The sequence below is a fragment of the Salvelinus sp. IW2-2015 genome, linkage group LG4q.1:29 (assembly GCF_002910315.2).
Source record: "Salvelinus sp. IW2-2015 linkage group LG4q.1:29, ASM291031v2, whole genome shotgun sequence".
NCBI classification, from domain to species: Eukaryota; Metazoa; Chordata; class Actinopteri; order Salmoniformes; family Salmonidae; genus Salvelinus; species Salvelinus sp. IW2-2015.
In genome coordinates, this window is record NC_036842.1 from 11,679,467 (window position 1) to 11,698,338 (window position 18,872).

At 44.2% G+C, this 18,872-nt stretch overlaps 1 protein-coding gene across 1 annotated transcript in view; it reads right to left on the minus strand.

Moving 5' to 3' along the window:
• The window catches only part of LOC111961442 (WD repeat-containing protein 70-like), an 88,022-nt gene that overhangs the window by 52,937 nt on the left and 16,213 nt on the right, over positions 1–18,872 (minus strand). The window contains 1 exon segment of the mRNA XM_023983710.2: positions 16,048–16,124. Within this exon segment, the coding sequence (XP_023839478.1) occupies positions 16,048–16,124 (77 nt within the window).

Below are 18,872 nucleotides of genomic sequence, written 5' to 3' on the forward strand. Positions count from 1 at the left end.
ACTCCACAATTCCTATCAGCCAGTAAGTCACATCATATAGATGTTCCCTAGTCTCTGAGCCTTCTTCCCATACCCCTCCATATAGTATCAGCCAGATATGTGTTGAAGGATGAGAGGTTATGGAACGGGGCAGAGAGACAGAACACTAGATCAGCCTGACAGGCGTGTCTGAAGCCTCCATGAAATCCTGATTTTATTCCCTACATCTGCTCAACACATTATTGAACCGTTCTGCAGACAGACGGCGCAGGATGGGAAGAATTAAAAAACAAACATACATATTTCTAACACCGATATGTACACAAACACAGCTGAGCTGGTTGTATACGGTCGACTCAGTTCTAAGTGTTGAACCAAATATTGACTTGGCTACTAGGAGAGGAGTGATACAGGGACAGGGTGGTAAAAGTGCATGGAGGCATATTGAGGGAGGTTGCATATATTCTCTGTGTGAGGTGATTAAAAAAAAGAATACATTAAAATCATCCCACACAATTTTACCCAGGTTAGAAATTCTAAGGTTTCTAAAGCATTTACAAGCACCTACAAACTCAAAAAAACAAAACAAGGGCATGGTCTCTGTTAAAAAATATTACTTTTTGACGAATAACGGGTTCCTGCGTAGTTTGGGAAAAATATTACTAATATTTTGTTATATTCTTATTATAAAATATATGTATGTTGACTGATCAGGTCCTGCTTGAACTAATTAATAACGCATTTCTTTGTGATGGTGTATATTCAATGGATTTATTAAAATATACGGCCACCCACATCTGCACACCCCTATTCCCACCCGTCACCGGTGCCGGGCTGCACAACGCTATGTATAAAAGAGGTATGCTGGTAAAGTGGTGGGAAAAAATGACTGTTTGAAAGGGTGTCATATAAACAGCCAGATTTCTTTCTACAGGTAACAAACCATAAATTTGATCTGAAATATGTATACGTGTCAGACAGGCTCAAAGCAGGCATTCTGCAGCTTTTAAAACATACCAAAGTGGACACTGGACAGTCATGTGACTGGGACCACCAAGGCCTGTAGGGTCAGAGGGGAAAGGAAGTGTAACCTTTAACCTCACCAACACGGTTGGTTTCCCATCCTAAGGATTCCTTAAGGAGTTAAGTTCCACACGCCTCCTTACCACCTCACTCAACATTATAACCTTCACCTCACTTAACACAGACGCTCAGTAGTTCATCCTTCTAAAGAGGTTGAGGAGATAGACAAGAGGAGGGGGGAGGAAAAGGGAGTACAGGATGAGAGAAAATAGAGCGAGAAATAGAGATGGAGTAGAGACAGAGGGGACAGTAAAGAGGGGAAAGGAGGATGGGGAAGTGGAAGCCGACTAGCACAAACATGAGTCAGAGGGCAGACACTAGAGGCGCCTGGTGCCGTGTGTCAGCCTAGCAGACCAGCCGTGCCAATGTATGTCTCTCTGACCCACTGCCTGTTTCAACAGGCCTGACCCTTGGGGGTCACAGGGTCAGGAGAGGAGCATAAACACACAGAGTGGCAGAGCTGCTACTAACAGCCAGGCATGGATTCCTCCACGGCTCGCTACACACCACAACAGTCAGACACACACTCAACTGTGTTTAGATAAGTTTGACAAGGTGACACAGATGCCAGCCAAAGACAGATCATCTGAGGGAGTATTGGCAGTTGTTTAATAAACCTCACAAATTTACAAGCGTTTAATAATGTTGCTAGCACAAAGTGCTTTCAGGCTGATCCTCATACTAGCAACAAAACAGTGACCATGTTTAGTGCGTGATGTGAATTTGTATGTGAATGTTGCATTTGTGTGTGTGTGTGTGTGTGTGTGTGTGTGTGTGTGTGTGTGTGTGTGTGTGTGTGTGTGTGTGTGTGTTTGCATTGCACACGTGTCGTAGGTGACAGGAGTGTGCAGGGTGACAGATCGTTCCACCTGCTCGCTCACAGATGTCTCTATTCTGTTTACATAGGAGCCTAGGCGTCTGTCCAGACACTAAAGACAACGGAACTTTTCACATAGCAGCACACAACACCAGGAATTTAATTCATCTCAGCCAGCCTCTTTCCAAAACATGGCCCTGATGGCTGACAGGGCAGGAGCAGAGGCCACCGCCACCCCACCACGGCTGGGCCGATCCTGGGCCTCTCACACATCTCAGCAGCTAGGCAAGCAGAGGCTGGGAAGGAAGCAGTGTACGGTGAGCGTGCTCTACCACAAATTAGGTGGGAAGTTGTAGGGATCCAAGGAATGTCAGCAAAGTAATGCAAAACCTAGTGGATTGTAAACTACAGGTGCACTCAAGTTATTTAGGAGCTGCACCTCATGTTTCTTTGAATAAATTATTTTGGTGACCCTCTAACATCACCCGCTTTAGAAGGGTGCTACGTTCCTGTGTGATGAACGAACAACTTAGCAACCATCTCACAAGTCGCAACTCATATCTTTTCAATGAAGTGACAAAACATTCACGTACAGAATAATAAAGAAACCAAAACACGGAGGGGCACACAAAGTATCACGCCACCCTTTCTTTCCCTTCAACAAACCTGTTTTCGCCTCAATCAGCGCTCCCCTTTTCCTGTGTAAGCGCTTAAAGACCCAGAGGGGTGTTTGTGATAAAAGACGAGAGCCATACAGCCTCAGTCATGCATGTGTGGTTCACTAGGTAACACAGCCGTTCACACATCAACCCAGGGTTTAGGCCTCCCGGCCCCCCCCCCCCCATCTCTCACCCACCTCCTCTCTGCCTTCAGATGCTATCTGTGGGACAGTCTTTAGGTCTGCCAGGGCCGGGTGGCTGGGATTATGAGAAAGCTCCCCAGATGGAGGGATAAGGAGGAGAGGAATAAAGGACAGGCTGATCAAAGCGCAGGGGCCTCTGTGTGTCAGGCTGTGTTAGAATGGCTGGGGGCCCGGGGATGGGGCCCGGCTGTGGGGCCCGCTGAGGCTCTGTTATAATCACTGATAGGGATTAGAGAGGAAAATGGAAGCTACTCCATCTCAGAGGATGTACAAGATAAGAAGGGGAAAGTAACTGCTGGCTGTCAAATAGGAAGTGGAGCAGTCAAGAGACATAGACGAACACCGTAGGTTCAACCAGACATCCAGGTGAGGCCGGATAAGATGTTGACTTATAGCCTACTTAGTGCACAAACATAGTATACAGAATCAAATATACAGCACATTGCTATTGTTTGATATTCCTGTCATAGCAGCGGGAAGTAGGGGAGCACTCCCTGAAAAATCAGAATGTTTTATTTTTTACAACAACAAAAAAGTAGTGCACTGGGCCTTTACTAGTATTGGCGGACCAATAGAAACGTCTGTAGCGCTGGCAAAAAAAAAAAAATTCAGCATCTCCACTTCGGCAAAAAAGGTAGTTGTATAATGAAGAACAGTATCTTGCAGGATTCAATATTTGTAATTGTAGTTGTTGCCCTGTCCCTTTCTCTGCGCATGTCATTCTAATGGCATTCATTGAAACAAAAAAAACCTGTCCTCAAACATTCACATCAAAAGATACAAAGTTACGGACAAAGACAAAACATCCATATCGAATAAAATATTTTTATAACATGGAAAACAAACACTTTGTACAGTAATAATTTACTGTATGCACTCACTACTACTATAAGTTGCTCTGGATAAGAGCGTCTACTTACATGGAAAAGGAATGAATAGACAATCAGTTTTCACATAGAAATAAGATGCATTTGCATAGTATTTCAACAAACTGGAAAAAGTATTTTTATATTCCGCAAGTATTATCAGATTAACTGTTTTCTACAGATAATTATCAGACTCAAGTTACAAATGCTGGTAAACTCTCAAATACATTTGGTTTAAACATTTTCCACAAAAGAAGTGCACTGGGCCTTTACTAGTCCTGCATTAATGGACCGAYATAGACGTCTTCAGCTTGGCCAAAGACAACGCAGTACCCCCACTGCCACCCTACTTCCCGTGGCTATGATTCCTGTGTGTACACTGGATTTGAATCCACCTCAATAGTGCGATAAAAAGGCTTATCAATATTGTCAGCTTGGTTTAATGGATCCTCATTAAGCTCAATAAGTAGGGCAGTGCATCTGCATCCAAAGACCAAATGATAAAGTGACTAGCTCATCCAGGTTGATTGGTTGAAAAGTTAAGTAAGCCATTAGCCTAGATCCCATTGGAGTAGCACAGGAGGAAATTACCATGAAAGTCTCTTTTCACTCCAATAAACAGGAGTAGCCTCACCGTAGCAGCAGGTCGAGGTTACAGAGTTCAACATCCAATCCATTCTGTGCTGTGAGACAACAGTCTGTACTTGAACGTATCTGGTTGTGGTATGTACAGTGAACAAAAAAGTGTTGGTCCATGTTTCATGAGCTGAAATAAAAGATCCCAGAAATTTTCCAAACGCACAAAAAGCTTATTTCTCAGATTTTGTGCCAAATGTGTTTATATCCCTGTTAGTGAGCATTTCTCCTTTGCCGACATAATCCATCCACCTGACAGGTGTGGCATTTCAAGAAGCTGAATAAACAGCATTCATTACACAGGTGCACCTTGTGCTGGGAACAAGGCCTCTACAATGTGCAGTTTTGTCACACAACACGATGCCACAGATGTTTTGAGGGCGCATGCAATTGGCATGCTGACTGCAGGAATGTCCACAAGAGCTGTTGTCAGAGAATTGTATGTTCATTTCTCTACCATAAGCCACCTCCAATGTTATTTTATAGAATTTGGCAGTACGTCCAACTTGCCTCAGAAACGCAGACCACATGTAACCCCGCCAGCACAGGACCTCAACGTCCAGCTTCTTCACCTGCAGGATCGCATGATACCAGTCATCTGGACAGCTGATTAAACACAGGCGTATTTCTGTCTGTAATAAAGCCCTTTTGAGGGGAAAAACTCATTCTGATTGGCTGGGCCTGGCTCCCAAGTGGGTGGGCCTATAGCCAGTCATGTGTAATCCATATATTAGGGCCTAATGAATGTACAGTTGAAGTCGGAAATTTACATACACCTTAGCCAAATACATTTAAACTCAGTTTTTCACAATTCCTGACATTTAATCCTAGTAACAATTCCCTGTCTTAGGTCAGTTAGGATCACCACTGTATTTTAAGAATGTGAAATCTCAGAATAATAGTAGAGAGAATGATTTATTTCAGCTTTTATTTATTTCATCACATTCCCCGAGGGTCAGAAGTTTACATACACTCAATTAGTATTTGGTAGCATTGCCTTTAAATTGTTTAACTTGGGACAAACGTTTTGGGTAGCCTTCCACAAGCTTCTCACAATAAGTTGAGTGAATTTTGGCCCATCCCTTCTGACAGAGCTGGTGTAACTGAGTCAGGTTTGTAGGGCTCCTTGCTCGCACACGCTTTTTCAGTCCTGCCCACACATTTTCTATGGGATTGAGGTCAGGGCTTTGTGATGGCCACTCCAATACCTTGACTTTGTTGTCCTTAAGCCGTTTTGCCACAACTTTAGAATTATGCTTGGGGTCATTGTCCATTTGGAAGACTCATTTGCGACCAAGCTTTAACTTCCTGACTGATGTCTTGAGATGTTGCATCAATATACCCACCTAATTTTCTTTCCTCATGATGCCATCTATTTTGTGAAGTGCACCAGTCCCTCCTGCAGCAAAGCACCCCCACAACATGATGCTGACACCCCCGTTCTTCACGGGGGTGTCAGCATCATGTTGTGGGGGTGCTTTGCTGCAGGAGGGACTGGTGCAGTTCACAAAATAAACAGAAMATTTTCTACAGAAAATCATTTCCCCGTGCTTCACGGTTTCTGGAATTTTCCAAGCTGCTTAAAGGCACAGTCAACTAGTGTATGTAAACTTCTRACCCACTGGAATTGTGATTATAAGTGAAATAATCCKTTTGTAAACAACTGTGCCTTGTGTCATGCACAAAGTAGATGTCCTAACCGACTTACCAAAACTATAGTTTGTTAACAAGAAATTTGTGCAGTGGTTGAAAAACAAGTTCTAATGACTAAGTGTATGTAAACTTCCGACTTCAACTGTATGTTTCAATTGACTGGTTTCCTTTATTGAACTGTAACTCGAAATTGTTGCATCTTGCGTACATATTTTTCTTCATTGAATTACATTCCAGGGCAGCAGGATATGGAACACTAGCTCCATAAGGCAGGCGGGGTGCCGGGCGCTGGGAGACGTGGTGTGAGAGACGCGCTGGACTGTGGATGAACCTGGTGTGTCTGAGTGTCTCAATGCCCAGAGAGGATGAGATGTTCTCTCAGACCCCTGGGACATCGGTCTGTTCTCACTCCACATCTCTGTATTGCCATGGAGATCACAATTAATAGCCCTGTGATCCTGCACAAGTCCTCCAAAAAGCCCAAATTAGGGTATCTCCAAGCTCCATACTTTGGGCTGAGAGCGTAGGGTTACATATAGAAAAATGGGAAAAATACTCAGTTGACAAGCACAGTATGCCAGAAATGAACAATTAAGAGATAGTGGGATGATCTCAAGAGCAAGGAGGAGTGTCAGTTTACATCGAGACGGGACATAAAACACTTGTGAGAGAGCTTAACTCAGAGGCTGTTACAGTGGGAGAAACCCCATAGCAAAGATTTACGGGGTTCGCTCAATTCACACATCCTTTATCATGGTTATTATACTGGTGTGACCCGAGAGCATGAAGCAGATTCATAATGGTGTCCATTTCTAGAAAGATCATGTACAATGGTGATTCCTTAATGTGCCATATACACTGAGTGTACAAAACATTAAGAAACCCTTTGTAATATTGAGTTGAAGGCACCCCCCTCCCTCAGTGTAGATCATATACTGTATGTTTGGGTGGTGCATGGAATGGTGGGGTGTACTGTATGATAAAGACAGCAGACAGGTGAACCTCCAGGACAGGGGCTGACAGAGACATGCTCTCCTCTCCTCTGGGGCCAATCCCAGTCCTGTCCTGCAGCCCAGCATGTAGGTTCCCTGACATCCAGAAAAACATTCCTCAGTTATTAGGGTTACATTTACATTACATTTAAGTCATTTTATTTAAGGGTTATTATTTGTTTGTTTGTGTGTGTGTGTGTGTGCCTACATCCCTATTAATCTGTGTCAAAACATGTCTTACTTAGTAAAACCCATAACTCAATCTTGGCTAGAAATACTCTCACAGAGGAACAAACTCCCACTGAGGAACAAAGTCTTTACACTTTCCAGGGGCAAACTATTTGGCCTGAAACATATTATTCTCCTTGAGGCTTTCAAACAGGTGTTCTTTCAGCAGAGAATTTGTTTAAGTAACACGGCACTTAGCAGGTATTTGGGCCCTATGCTTCAAATATGAGTAATCACTTACTTTGCGTTTAGGTAGCGTGCTATTTAGCATGTATGCCAATTTAATCTGAAACAAGAGTGAGAATGTTGAAAGGGGSTTCAATACAGTCTAACTCCAACTGCTGCTCCACGGGGCTACTTTATCGGGAAACGACGTCTCTCGTCACATTCCTCTGATAGAAATATGTCGGGATAGTTAAGTCACACTTAAAGAGGACAGCTACAGCCATGGGAAGAGGAATCCACAGAATGTGACAACCATAGAATATGTTGTAGATCTTAGGCCTAATAACCCACATAAAAAAGTACTATAGTATACTATGGTAKAAATACTTAGTATTCACTGTGGTGTTTTTGCAGACTGTTCTGTAGTATTCACTGTAGAAAGTCTATGAAAACACGACAGTGAATACTGTAATATTTACTGTAGTATTTACAGTTAATAAATACTAGTTTACAGTAAAATAAAACTCTAGTATATACTGTAGGGTTAAGGGAAAGGGGATACCTAGTCAGTAACTGAATGCAGTCAACCGAAATGTGTTTTCCGCATTTAGCCAAACCCCTCAATCAGAAAGGTGTGGGGGGGGGGGGGCTGCCTTAACGGAAAACTCCACCCAAATACTATCTTTTGGTATTTGTTTCATAAGTCCATTGTTGATATAGTAGCAAAACGTTTTGCATGTTAGCAATCAAGCTTTCAAGATATGTAACTTTCAAAATACAGAAATCTGGCTCATATGATGCAAAATGCATCATACASGCCAGATTTCTGTATGTGGCAAATTTCTATATTTTGGTCCATTTCTTAGCATCGAAGATAACATTCTGTACCAAAATCCATGTGAGCCTCCCAGGCCCATGTTGCCCAGGGTTAATTAAGAACCAATCCCTTGGTCAAAAGTTGTTTGTGTTGTTAGTAATATTAATTTATTTAGACAGCTGGCTCTGGAACCCACTTTGAGAACCCCTGCTGTAAGGAACATGGTCTATGGTCTACATATGGTCTACGGTGCCTTTGGAAAGTGTTCAGACCCCTTGACTTTTTCCACATTTTGTTACGTTACAGCCTTATTCTAAAATGGATTAAATCGTTTTTAKCCCTCATCAATCCACACACAATACACCCATAATGACAAAGCAAAAACTGGTTTTTAGACATTTTTGCAAATGTATTAAAAACTGAAATATCACGTTCACATAAGTATTCAGACCCTTTACTCAGTACTTAGTTGAAGCACCTTTGGCAGCGATTACAGCCTTGAGTCTTCTTGGGTATGATGCTACAAGCTTGGCACACCTGTATTTGGGGAGCTTCTTTCATTCTTCTCTGCAGATCCTCTCAAGCTCTGTCAGGTTGGATTGGGAGTGTCGCTGCACAGCTATTTTCAGGTCTCTMCAGAGATGTTTGATCGGGTTCAAGTCCAGGCTCTGACTGGGCCACTCAAGGACATTCAGAGACCTATCCCTAAGCCACTCCTGCATTGTCTTGGTTGTGTGCTTAGGATCATTGTCCTGTTGGAAGGTGAACCTTCACCCTCGTCTGAGGTCATGAGCGCACTGGAGCAGATTTTTATAAAGGATCTCTCTGTACTTTGCTCTGTTCATCTTTCCCTCGATCTTGACTAGTCTCCCAGTCCCTACCACTGCAAAAACATCCCCACAGCATGATGCTGCCACCACCATGCTTCACAGTAGGGATGGTGCCAGGTTTCTTTCCAGACGTGATGCTTGGCATTCAGGCCAAAGAGTTCAATCTTGGTTTCATCCAACCAGAGAATCTTTTTCTCATGGTCAGAGTCCTTAGGTGCCTTTTTGCAAACTCTGAGTGGGCTGTCATGTGCCTTTTACTGAGGAGTAGTCTGTCTGGCCACTCTACCATAAAGGCCCGATTGGTAGAGTGCTTCAGAGATGGATGTCCTTCTGGAAGGTTCTCCCATCAACACAGAGGAACTCTGGAGCTCAATCAGAGTGACAAATCGGGTTCTTGGTCACCTCCCTGACCAAGGACCTTCTTCCCTGATTGCTCAKTTTGGCCGTGAGGCCAGCTCTAGGAAGAGTCTTGGTGGTTCCAAACTTCTTCCATTTAAGAATAATGGCCACTGAGTTCTTGGGGACCTTCAATGTTGCACAACATTTTTGGTACCCTTGCACCTTTTATTATTTATTTATTCTATTTATCTAGGCAAGTCAGTTAAGAACAMATTTTTATTTTCAATGACGGCCTAGGAACAGTGGGTTAACTGCCTTGTTCAGGGCCAGAACAACAGATTTTTACCTTGTCAGCTCGGGGATTCGTGTGTAGATTGATGAGGAACATTTTCTATTTTATCCATTTTAGAATAAGGCTGTAACGTAACAAAATGTGGAAAAAGTCAAGGTATCTGAATACTTTCCGAATGGACTGTGTACTTGGCATGTAGGTTTTCCACTAATGAGTGGCACAAATTGGGATAWGGGGGAGGAGAATGGGCAGGGTATATGTTAATTAATAAATACTGTGGTGTTTTTGCGGACATTACTGTAGTATTTACTACAGTGTTTGTTTTGCGGAAAATACTGTAGTATTTAGCATAGTATTCTACAACAAGTACTACACATGATTGAGARACACTACAGTGCGTAGTRTRGTACTCTACAGTATACTACAGTTTACTAAAGAATTCTGTAGTCATTTGTTGTATTTTTTCGTGTGGGTAAAGACAGGGCTCTATGGTGTGACCATTTCACTCGCCATATGCGCCTAAATATTTTGCTGTGCGACCTGGAGTTTTAATTTAGGTGCACCAGTGCGACTACAAAAAAATCCCCTAGATGATAATTGTTGCAATGATTACTTCACTGTACCGCAGCCCGAGTGCCATGCAGAATACACTGAGTGCAGATACATGACCGTCATGCTTGCACCATTGCTAAAGAAAACGGCATTTAATCTTAAATATTTGTCATTGTGCTTCTAAATATTTCAACTTAGGGGCACATGTCCTCCTGGTAAAAAAAGGTCAGCGTAGAGCCCTGAAARAGCTAGTACATTAAAGCATCGAAAGCAGCACATCAAAAGCGGCTTCAGAACAATAGAGGGAGAGAGAACCTATTAAATCTGGGTGGTAACACTGGTCTGTTGTCAGGAAGACAGACGAACAGCACCAGGCGGTACGGCTGGCCCTCCTCTGGACTTCAGAAATAGAAGCCCTGGGTCCTGGTTTATCTGGCCCATTGTCAGACAGAGTCACACACACAGCAGCCAAGACATCCAGGCTCCCCACTGGGACCACTGAATGGGASTGGAGGAGTGGGGAGGAGTGAAAGAGAGACAACATTTCCATTTYATTMATTTAGCAGGCGCTCATATCCAGGGCGACTTACAGTAGTGAGAGCATACATTTTCATACAACCGCGTCAGAATCACTGGGCCTTTAGATAACTGCCTGAGGTGAAAACCCAGGCTACAGCCCAGCTCCCTGTGCTGTGAGGTCTACTAGGTGTACCTCCCACGCTGATCATCATTACCCAATGAGGACGCATGAACTGTCAGTGGCAATTCATTGAAACTAACACTTCACGGTACGCCTCATTCAGTCCCTTCCAGTTCTGACCTCAGTTACTCATAGTGAACAGTGTACCTCACCTAGCTCACAAGAGGCAGTCATAGAAAGTCCCAAACATCCCCTTTCACAACATCCGCCCGACAATCRTCGGTTCCCCGAGGCCTCTTAGAGTGAGACGTGTGATTGAGGGAGACAGAGGGGAGGGATGGAGGGCAGGAGAGGGAGAGAGACTTTGAAAGAAGAGGGACCTCCTGAAAGCAGGCCAYTGGACATTCCCTTCCTGTCCTGATCCCTGTGGCCCAGGGAGCTGTAGTGACCCGCTCCGGACCCTCCCGCTGGGGACCCTTCACATCTACAGCTGGTCGCGGCTGCAAACGGCTCTCTGTCCACTGCTCTACTCCCAGAACTGGGCTGGCAACCCCCAGTGCAAACGTGCCACGTGAGGATTCCCAGAACCCAACGTAAAGCTAAGTAAAGCAGCTAGCCCCCGCGCCACATCTGGGAGGGAGAGCTGGCAGCGAGAAGAGACGGTCAGAGGTGAACACTGGTCCCAGCCCCTACCCTCCTCAGCCTTGTTTTCAGTCCTGATCATGGTGTTGGGTTTCTGCGCCGCTGCCTGTCACACTCACTTAGACTCATCACTGGGGTTCTCTCCCTTTCGCTCTCTCACACATATACACACACATACATATACATGTTCAGAGAAACACACACACACACACACACACAGGGATCCCGCCCATAAACATAGAAACACTACAGCCCCTGAGATAAGCTCTATGGGGAAACCAATTGGCTAGAGGACAACATAACAAACAGAGGGCTTGTGAAAGTGTAGTAGGTTACATGGATAATTCTGTATTGTATTACCATTGTATTCTGAAAACAGAGATTTTCCCCAATGAAAGCTCCAGGAGGTGACTCCACACTGTGAGAGAGGTGAGGACACACACACACACACACAGGGATCCCGCCCATAAACATAGAAACACTACAGCCCCTGAGATAAGCTCTATGGGGAAACCAATTGGCTAGAGGACAACATAACAAACAGAGGGCTTGTGAAAGTGTAGTAGGTTACATGGATAATTCTGTATTGTATTACCATTGTATTCTGAAAACAGAGATTTTCCCCAATGAAAGCTCCAGGAGGTGACTCCACACTGTGAGAGAGGTGAGGACAGACCAAGGGTCCCAGAGACGTAGCTTAGCCTAGAGGACTCCCTGCTGGTGACAAGTGAGATGATGGGAAACTAAACTCAGCAAAAAAGAAACRTCCCTTTTTCAGGACCCTGTTTTTCAAAGATAATTCGTAAAAATCCAAATAACTTAATTGTAAAGAGTTTAAACACTGTTTCCCATGCTTGTTCAATGAACCATAAACAATTAATGAACATGCACCAGTGGAATGGTCGTTAAGACACTAACAGCTTACAGACGGTTGGCAATTAAGGTCACAGTTATGAAAACTTAGGACACTAAAGAGGCCTTTCTACTGACTGAAAAACACCAAAAGAAAGATGCCGAGGATCCCTGCTCATCTGCGTGAACGTGCCTTAGGTATGCTGCAATGAGGCATGTGGACTGCAGATGTGGCCAGGGCAATAAATTGCAATGTGCAACGCATACTGTGAGACGCATAAGACAGCACTACAGGGAGACAGGACGGACAGCTGATCGTCCTCGCAGTGGCAGACCACGTGTAACAACATCTGCACAGGATTGGTACATCCGAACATCAGACCTGCGGGACAGATACAGGATGACAACAACAACAACTGCCCGAGTTACACCAGGAACACACAATGCCTCCATCAGTGCTCAGACTGTCCGCAATAGGCTGAGAGAGGCTGGACTGAGAGCTTGTAGGCCTGTTGTAAGGCAGGTYCTCACCAGACATCACCGGCAACAACGTCGCCTATGGGCACAAACCCACCGTCGCTGGACCAGACAGGACTGGCAAAAAGTGCTCTTCTCTGATGAGTCGCGCTTTTGTCTCACCAGGGGTAATGGTCGGATTCGCGTTTATCGTCGAAGGAATGAGCGTTACACCGAGGCCTGTACTCTGGAGCAGGATCGATTTGGAGGTGGAGGGTCCGTCATGGTCTGGGGCGGTGTGTCACAGCATCATCGGACTGAGCTTGTTGTCATTGCAGGCAATCTCAACGCTGTGCGTTACAGGGAAGACATCCTCCTCCCTCATGTGGTACCCTTCCTGCAGGCTCATCCTGACATGACCCACCAGCATGACAATGCCACCAGCCATACTGCTCGTTCTGTGYGTGATTTCCTGCAAGACAGGAATGTCAGTGTTCTGCCATGGCCAGCGAAGAGCCCAGATCTCAATCCTATTGAGCACGTCTGGGACCTGTTGGATCGGAGGGTGAGGGCTAGGGCCCTTCCCCCCAGAAATGTCTGGGAACTTGCAGGTGCCTTGGTGGAAGAGTGGGGTAACATCTCACAGCAAGAATGGGCAAATCTGGTGCAGTCCATGAGGAGGAGATGCACTGCAGTACTTAATGCAGCTGGTGGCCACACCAGATACTGACTGCTACCTATGATTTTGACCCCCCTCTTTGTTCAGGGACACATTATTCAATTTCTGTTAGTCACATGTCTGTGGAACTTGCTCATTTTATGTCTCAGTTGTTGAATCTTGTTATGTTCATACAAATATTTACACACGTGAAGTTTGCTGAAAATAAACGCAGTTCACAGTGAGGATGTTTCCTTTTTTGCTGAGTTTATATTGTCAGCAATGATAAACCAGCATTTTTGGAAGCTCAAACTTATACTGCCTAGTAACTGTTGAATTGGAAATAGACTTCAGAGAGGGCCATATTGATGCCCAGGTGATCTCAATGAAAATGAGTCTTAAAGGGATATGTTAATTTGAAATCCTCCGGCTGATCCTTGATAAGCCACTGTACCCCAGCTCAAACAAAGACTCTAGTGATCATACACCGGCATTGCTGTCCTTACATTTTGGTGAGATTATCCGACTAGTTTATTCCCTGTAAGAATAGTTTAGTGTCTTCTTCTCCGGTGGGGGTCCTGATCCACATAATCCTGTTGTTCGGAAGATTAGTGACCAAGTAGGCATGAGTTGCATGGTGCCATTCTGAGAAACCAGTGAGACATGGCAGTGCACCCTTATTCAGCTCATTACTGCCTTTCTCAAACCAATTAAGCCACTCATCCCAGCTCTGATAGAGCCCTCCAGCTGTAGGAGACAGCATAGTGCTGTGTTCATTTAAATCAAATACAATTGTAATGGTCAGGTACACATATTTTGCAGGGGATAGCGAAATGCTTAAGTTCCTACYTCCAGCAGTTGAAAAAAAAACATTATTTCACCTTTATTTAACCAGGTAGGCTAGTTGAGAACAAGTTCTCATTTACAACTGCGACCTGGCCAAGATAAGACAAACAATAACACAGTGTTACACATGGAATAAACAAACATACAGTCAGTAAAGGAGGAATTGGCTTTGGGGGTGACTAGAAATATACCTGCTGGAGCGCGCGCCATGGGTGGGTGCTGCTATGGTGATCAGTGARCTGAGATAAGGCRGGGCTTTACCTAGCAAAGACTGATAGATGACCTGGAGCCAGTGGGTTTGGCGACGAATATTAAGCGAGGGCCAGCCAACGAGAGCATACAGGTCGCAGTGGTGGGTAGTATATGGGGCTTTGATGACAAAACGGATGGCACTGTGATAGACTGCATCCAATTTGCTGAGTAGAGTGTTGGAGGCYATTTTGTAAATGACATCGCCGAAGTCAAGGATCGGTAGGATAGTCCGTTTTACGAGGGTATGTTTGGCAGCATGAGTGAAGGATGCTTTGTTGCGAAATAGGAAGGCGATTCTAGATTTAATTTTGGATTGGAGATGCTTTTAATGTGAGTCTGGAAGGAGAGTTTACAGTCTAACCTGACACCTATGCATTTAGTTTTACTTGCATTTAAGAGCAGTTGGAGGCCACGGAAGGAGAGTTGTATGGCATTGACGCTCGTCTGGAGGTTAGTTAACACAGTGTCCAAAGAAGGGCCAGAAGTATACAGAATGGTGTCGTCTGCGTAGAGGTGGATCAGAGACTCACCAGCAGCAAGAGCGATATCATTGATGTATACAGAGAAGAAAGTCGGCCCGAGACTCTTATTACCAGTGCAGTAATAACTAACAACGCAAAACAATACATGCAAACCCCAAAAATTTTAATAAAGGAATTAAGAAATACTGAAATAGAACGAGCGATGTCAGAGTCCGGAATATAAATATATACTGTATGTATATGATGGTGTGTGATGGTGTGTGTTGACATTATGGACAGTATATGAATAGAAAAGGTGTGTACAGCAGTAGATATATGATGAGCCTTGACTAGAATACAGTATATACATATGAAGTGGGTAAAACAGTATGTAAACATTATTAAAGTGACCAGTTTTCAATGACTATGTACATAGGGCAGGTTGAGTACTGGGTGGTAGCCAGTTTGCAGTGGTGTGAAGTACTTCAGTAAAAATACTTTAAAGTACTACTTAAGTAGTTTTGGGGGGTATATGTACTTRACTATTTATATTTTTGCCAACTTTTACTTCACTACATTCCTAAAGAAAATAATGTACTTTTTACTCCATACATTTTCCCTGACACMCAAAAGTACTCGTTACATTTTGAAAGGAAAATRGTCMAATTYACACACTTATCAAGAGAACATCCSWGGTCATTCCTACAGCCTCTGATCTGGCGGACTCACTGAACACAAATCCTTCATTTGTAAATGATGTCTGAGTATTGGAGTTTGTCCCTGGCTATCCACCAATAAAAAATGTAAAAATAAATGAATTGGGACAGTCTGGTTTGCTTAAGGAATTTGAAATGATATATACTTCTGATASTTAAGTATATTTTAGCAATTCCATTCACTTTTGATACTTAAGTATATTTAAAACCAACTTTTACTCAAGTAGTATTTTACTGGGTGACTTTTACTTGAGTCATTTTCTATTAAGGTATCTTAACTTTTACTCAAGTATGACAAATGAGTACTTTTTCCACCACTGCCAGCTTGTAACAGTGCGTTTGTCTGTCCCTGTGAATCTCAGATTCACCGGCACAGAGAAACGCACACGCACATACACGCACATACAACTCACCCGTCGTTGGAGCAGGTCATAAACTCGTCCTTAATCTTGGGGTGCCAACAGCCGCTGTTCAGCATGGCAGTGTGACCCTGAAATAAAAAGACAGACAGAAACGTAGTTAAATGGCTATAATTTTACCCAATCAGCACTGAGTAATCTGGATTTAAAAAAGTAACGACCAAACATCTATTTTACAGAGAGTGGCACGTCGTGCATAGCAGCCTGATCTCACTGCTCCTAGTTAGCCCTTGGTCCTTCTCCAGAGAAAAGAGATGGAGCTACAGGGAAGGAGAACCCCCCYTGACCCCTAAACACCAGAGCCAGCCAGGCCCAGTGGAGCTCCCTCTGCCTCAAAACTGAGAGCTCATAGCACTGTGACCTCCAGCAGGGCTCTCCTCTGGTAAAAAAAAGCACGCACAGAAATAGCCATAACAAATAACATCTTCAAAGAGCGACTGCCCAGAGAGAGGCCCTCTTGCACCGAGAGGGCAGGGGATTTCTCCGTCGTGCAGCCGAGAGAGTTCAGACATGACATATCTCAACCTGACAGAGAGGACAGGAGTTGAGCAAAATGACATCAGTGTGTGAATTGTGGAGAGGCCTGCCTGCTCACTGTGAGATCCTCTTAGCCCTTTTACCATGGGACTGGACACGGCCCGGCTTCCACTGTACTATGTTCCCCTTTACCACAACTTATCAAACCGTCATTCTCTCTCATTTATAGCATTTAAATGCTATATCTCCCCATACTGTAAAATACAAGGACTACTTTGAATATTCACGGATGGAGAACAAAAAAGTATTTCAACCTCTACTTGTAATGCTTAGGTACAGTCCACAAACGGTGTTGTATGTTTAGAGCTTAAATGGTTTTGTAAATGACTGAATTACTTCCACGTTCCGGCAAAAGGCATCAAAACAAACAGCTCCGGTCTTTCACAGTCTTTTAATTGGACTGGAGGAACTACCGTTGCTATGCACCTCTGATTCCCCTCCTCCCCAAAAGAACAGGAGAGGACAGCCAACTGCCAATGCCTGATTAGAACCAGACTGACAAACACACTTGACAGTAAACACCAYATCAAAAAGAATAATCCTAATTACAAACAGAAACCTGGGTGGAAAAATCAGCCTCACTGATACTAGGAAACCATGGAAAGCCTTTAGTGCGTGTGTTAGTGATGGGGGGATGGATACAGTTACATATCAGGATATCATTTTTKATGATATATCGATCTTATCATTATAAAAACATTGCAATATTATTTTTGCGCTAGTTGGCTGTACCTGCACCAATCATTTTTTAAATAGATTTCAGCACTTTTATTTCCATGACTGACCAAAGCTTTCTCATGGCGGCCTCTTGAGTGGCGCAGTGGTCTAAGGCACTGCATCGCAGTGCTAGCGGTGTCACTACAGATCCGAGTTCGATACAGGGCTGTGTCGGAGCAGGCCGAGACCGGGAGACCCATGAGGCGACGCACATTTGGGTCAGCGTCGTCCGGGTTAGGGGAGGGYTTGGCAGGCTGAGATGTCCTTGTCCCATCGCGCTCTTTTTATTAATTTTTTGATTTCACCTTTATTTAACCAGGTAGGCAAGTTGAGAACAAGTTCTCATTTACAACTGCGACCTGGCCAAGAATAAAGCAAAGCAGTTCGACACATACAACAACACAGAGTTACACATGGGATAAACAAAACATACAGTCAATAATACAGTTGAAGAAAATCTATATACAGTGTGTGCAAATGAGGTAAGAAAGGGAGGTAAGGCAATAAATAGGCCATGGTGGCGAAGTAATTACAATATACCAATTAGACACTAGAGTGATTGATGTGCAGAAGATGATTGTGCAAGTAGAGATACAGGGGTGCAAAGGAGAAAGATAAATAACTAAATACAGTATGGGGATGGGGTAGTTGGATGGGCTATTTACAGATGGGCTATATACAGGTGCAGGGATCTGTGAGCTGCTCTGACAGCTGGTGCTTAAAGCTAGTGAGGGAGGTTCAGTGATTTCTGCAATTCATTCCAGTCATTGGCAGCAGAGAACTTGAAGGAAAGGCGGCCAAAGGAGGAATTGGCTTTGGGGGTGACTAGAGAGATATACCTGCTGGAGCGCGTGCTACGGGTGGGTGCTGCTATGTTGACCAGTGAGCTGAGAAGGCGGGGCCTTACCCATCAGAGACTTGTAGATTACCTGAAGCCAGTGGGTTTGGCGACGAGTATGAAGCGAGGGCCAGCCAACGAGAGCGTACAGGTCGCAGTGGTGGGTAGTATATGGGGCTTTGGTGACAAAACACAGATTAGCAGAGACATCTGCTAAATTAGCTGCTAAATTAGCAGAGACATCTACTAATTTGTTGAGTCGCTCTAGCAACTCCTGTGGCGGGCCGGGCACATGCACGCTGACACGGTCGACAGGTGTACGGTGTTTCCTCCGACATATTTGTGCGGCTGGCTTCCGGGTTAAGCGAGCAGTGTGTCAAGAAGCAGTGCGGCATGGCGGGTCGTGTTTCGGGGGACGCACGACACTCGACCTTTGCCTCTCCCGAGTCTGTATGGGAGTTGCAGCGATGAGACAAAACTGTAACTACCAACTGGACACCACAAAATTGGACTGAAACACGGGGGGAAAAATTATACAAAAATGATCATGGCTCGCTCTTGTCCCTCTGCAGCAGACATGATGATCAGTATGTTTGGAACATCGAATCGCCAGAAAATCACAGTATCGAATCGCAATACTATAGAGAATCGTGAAAATTGCAATGCATATCGTTATGCTAACCAAAGATCGTGATAATTCCCGGTGTGTGTGTGTGTGTGTGTGTGT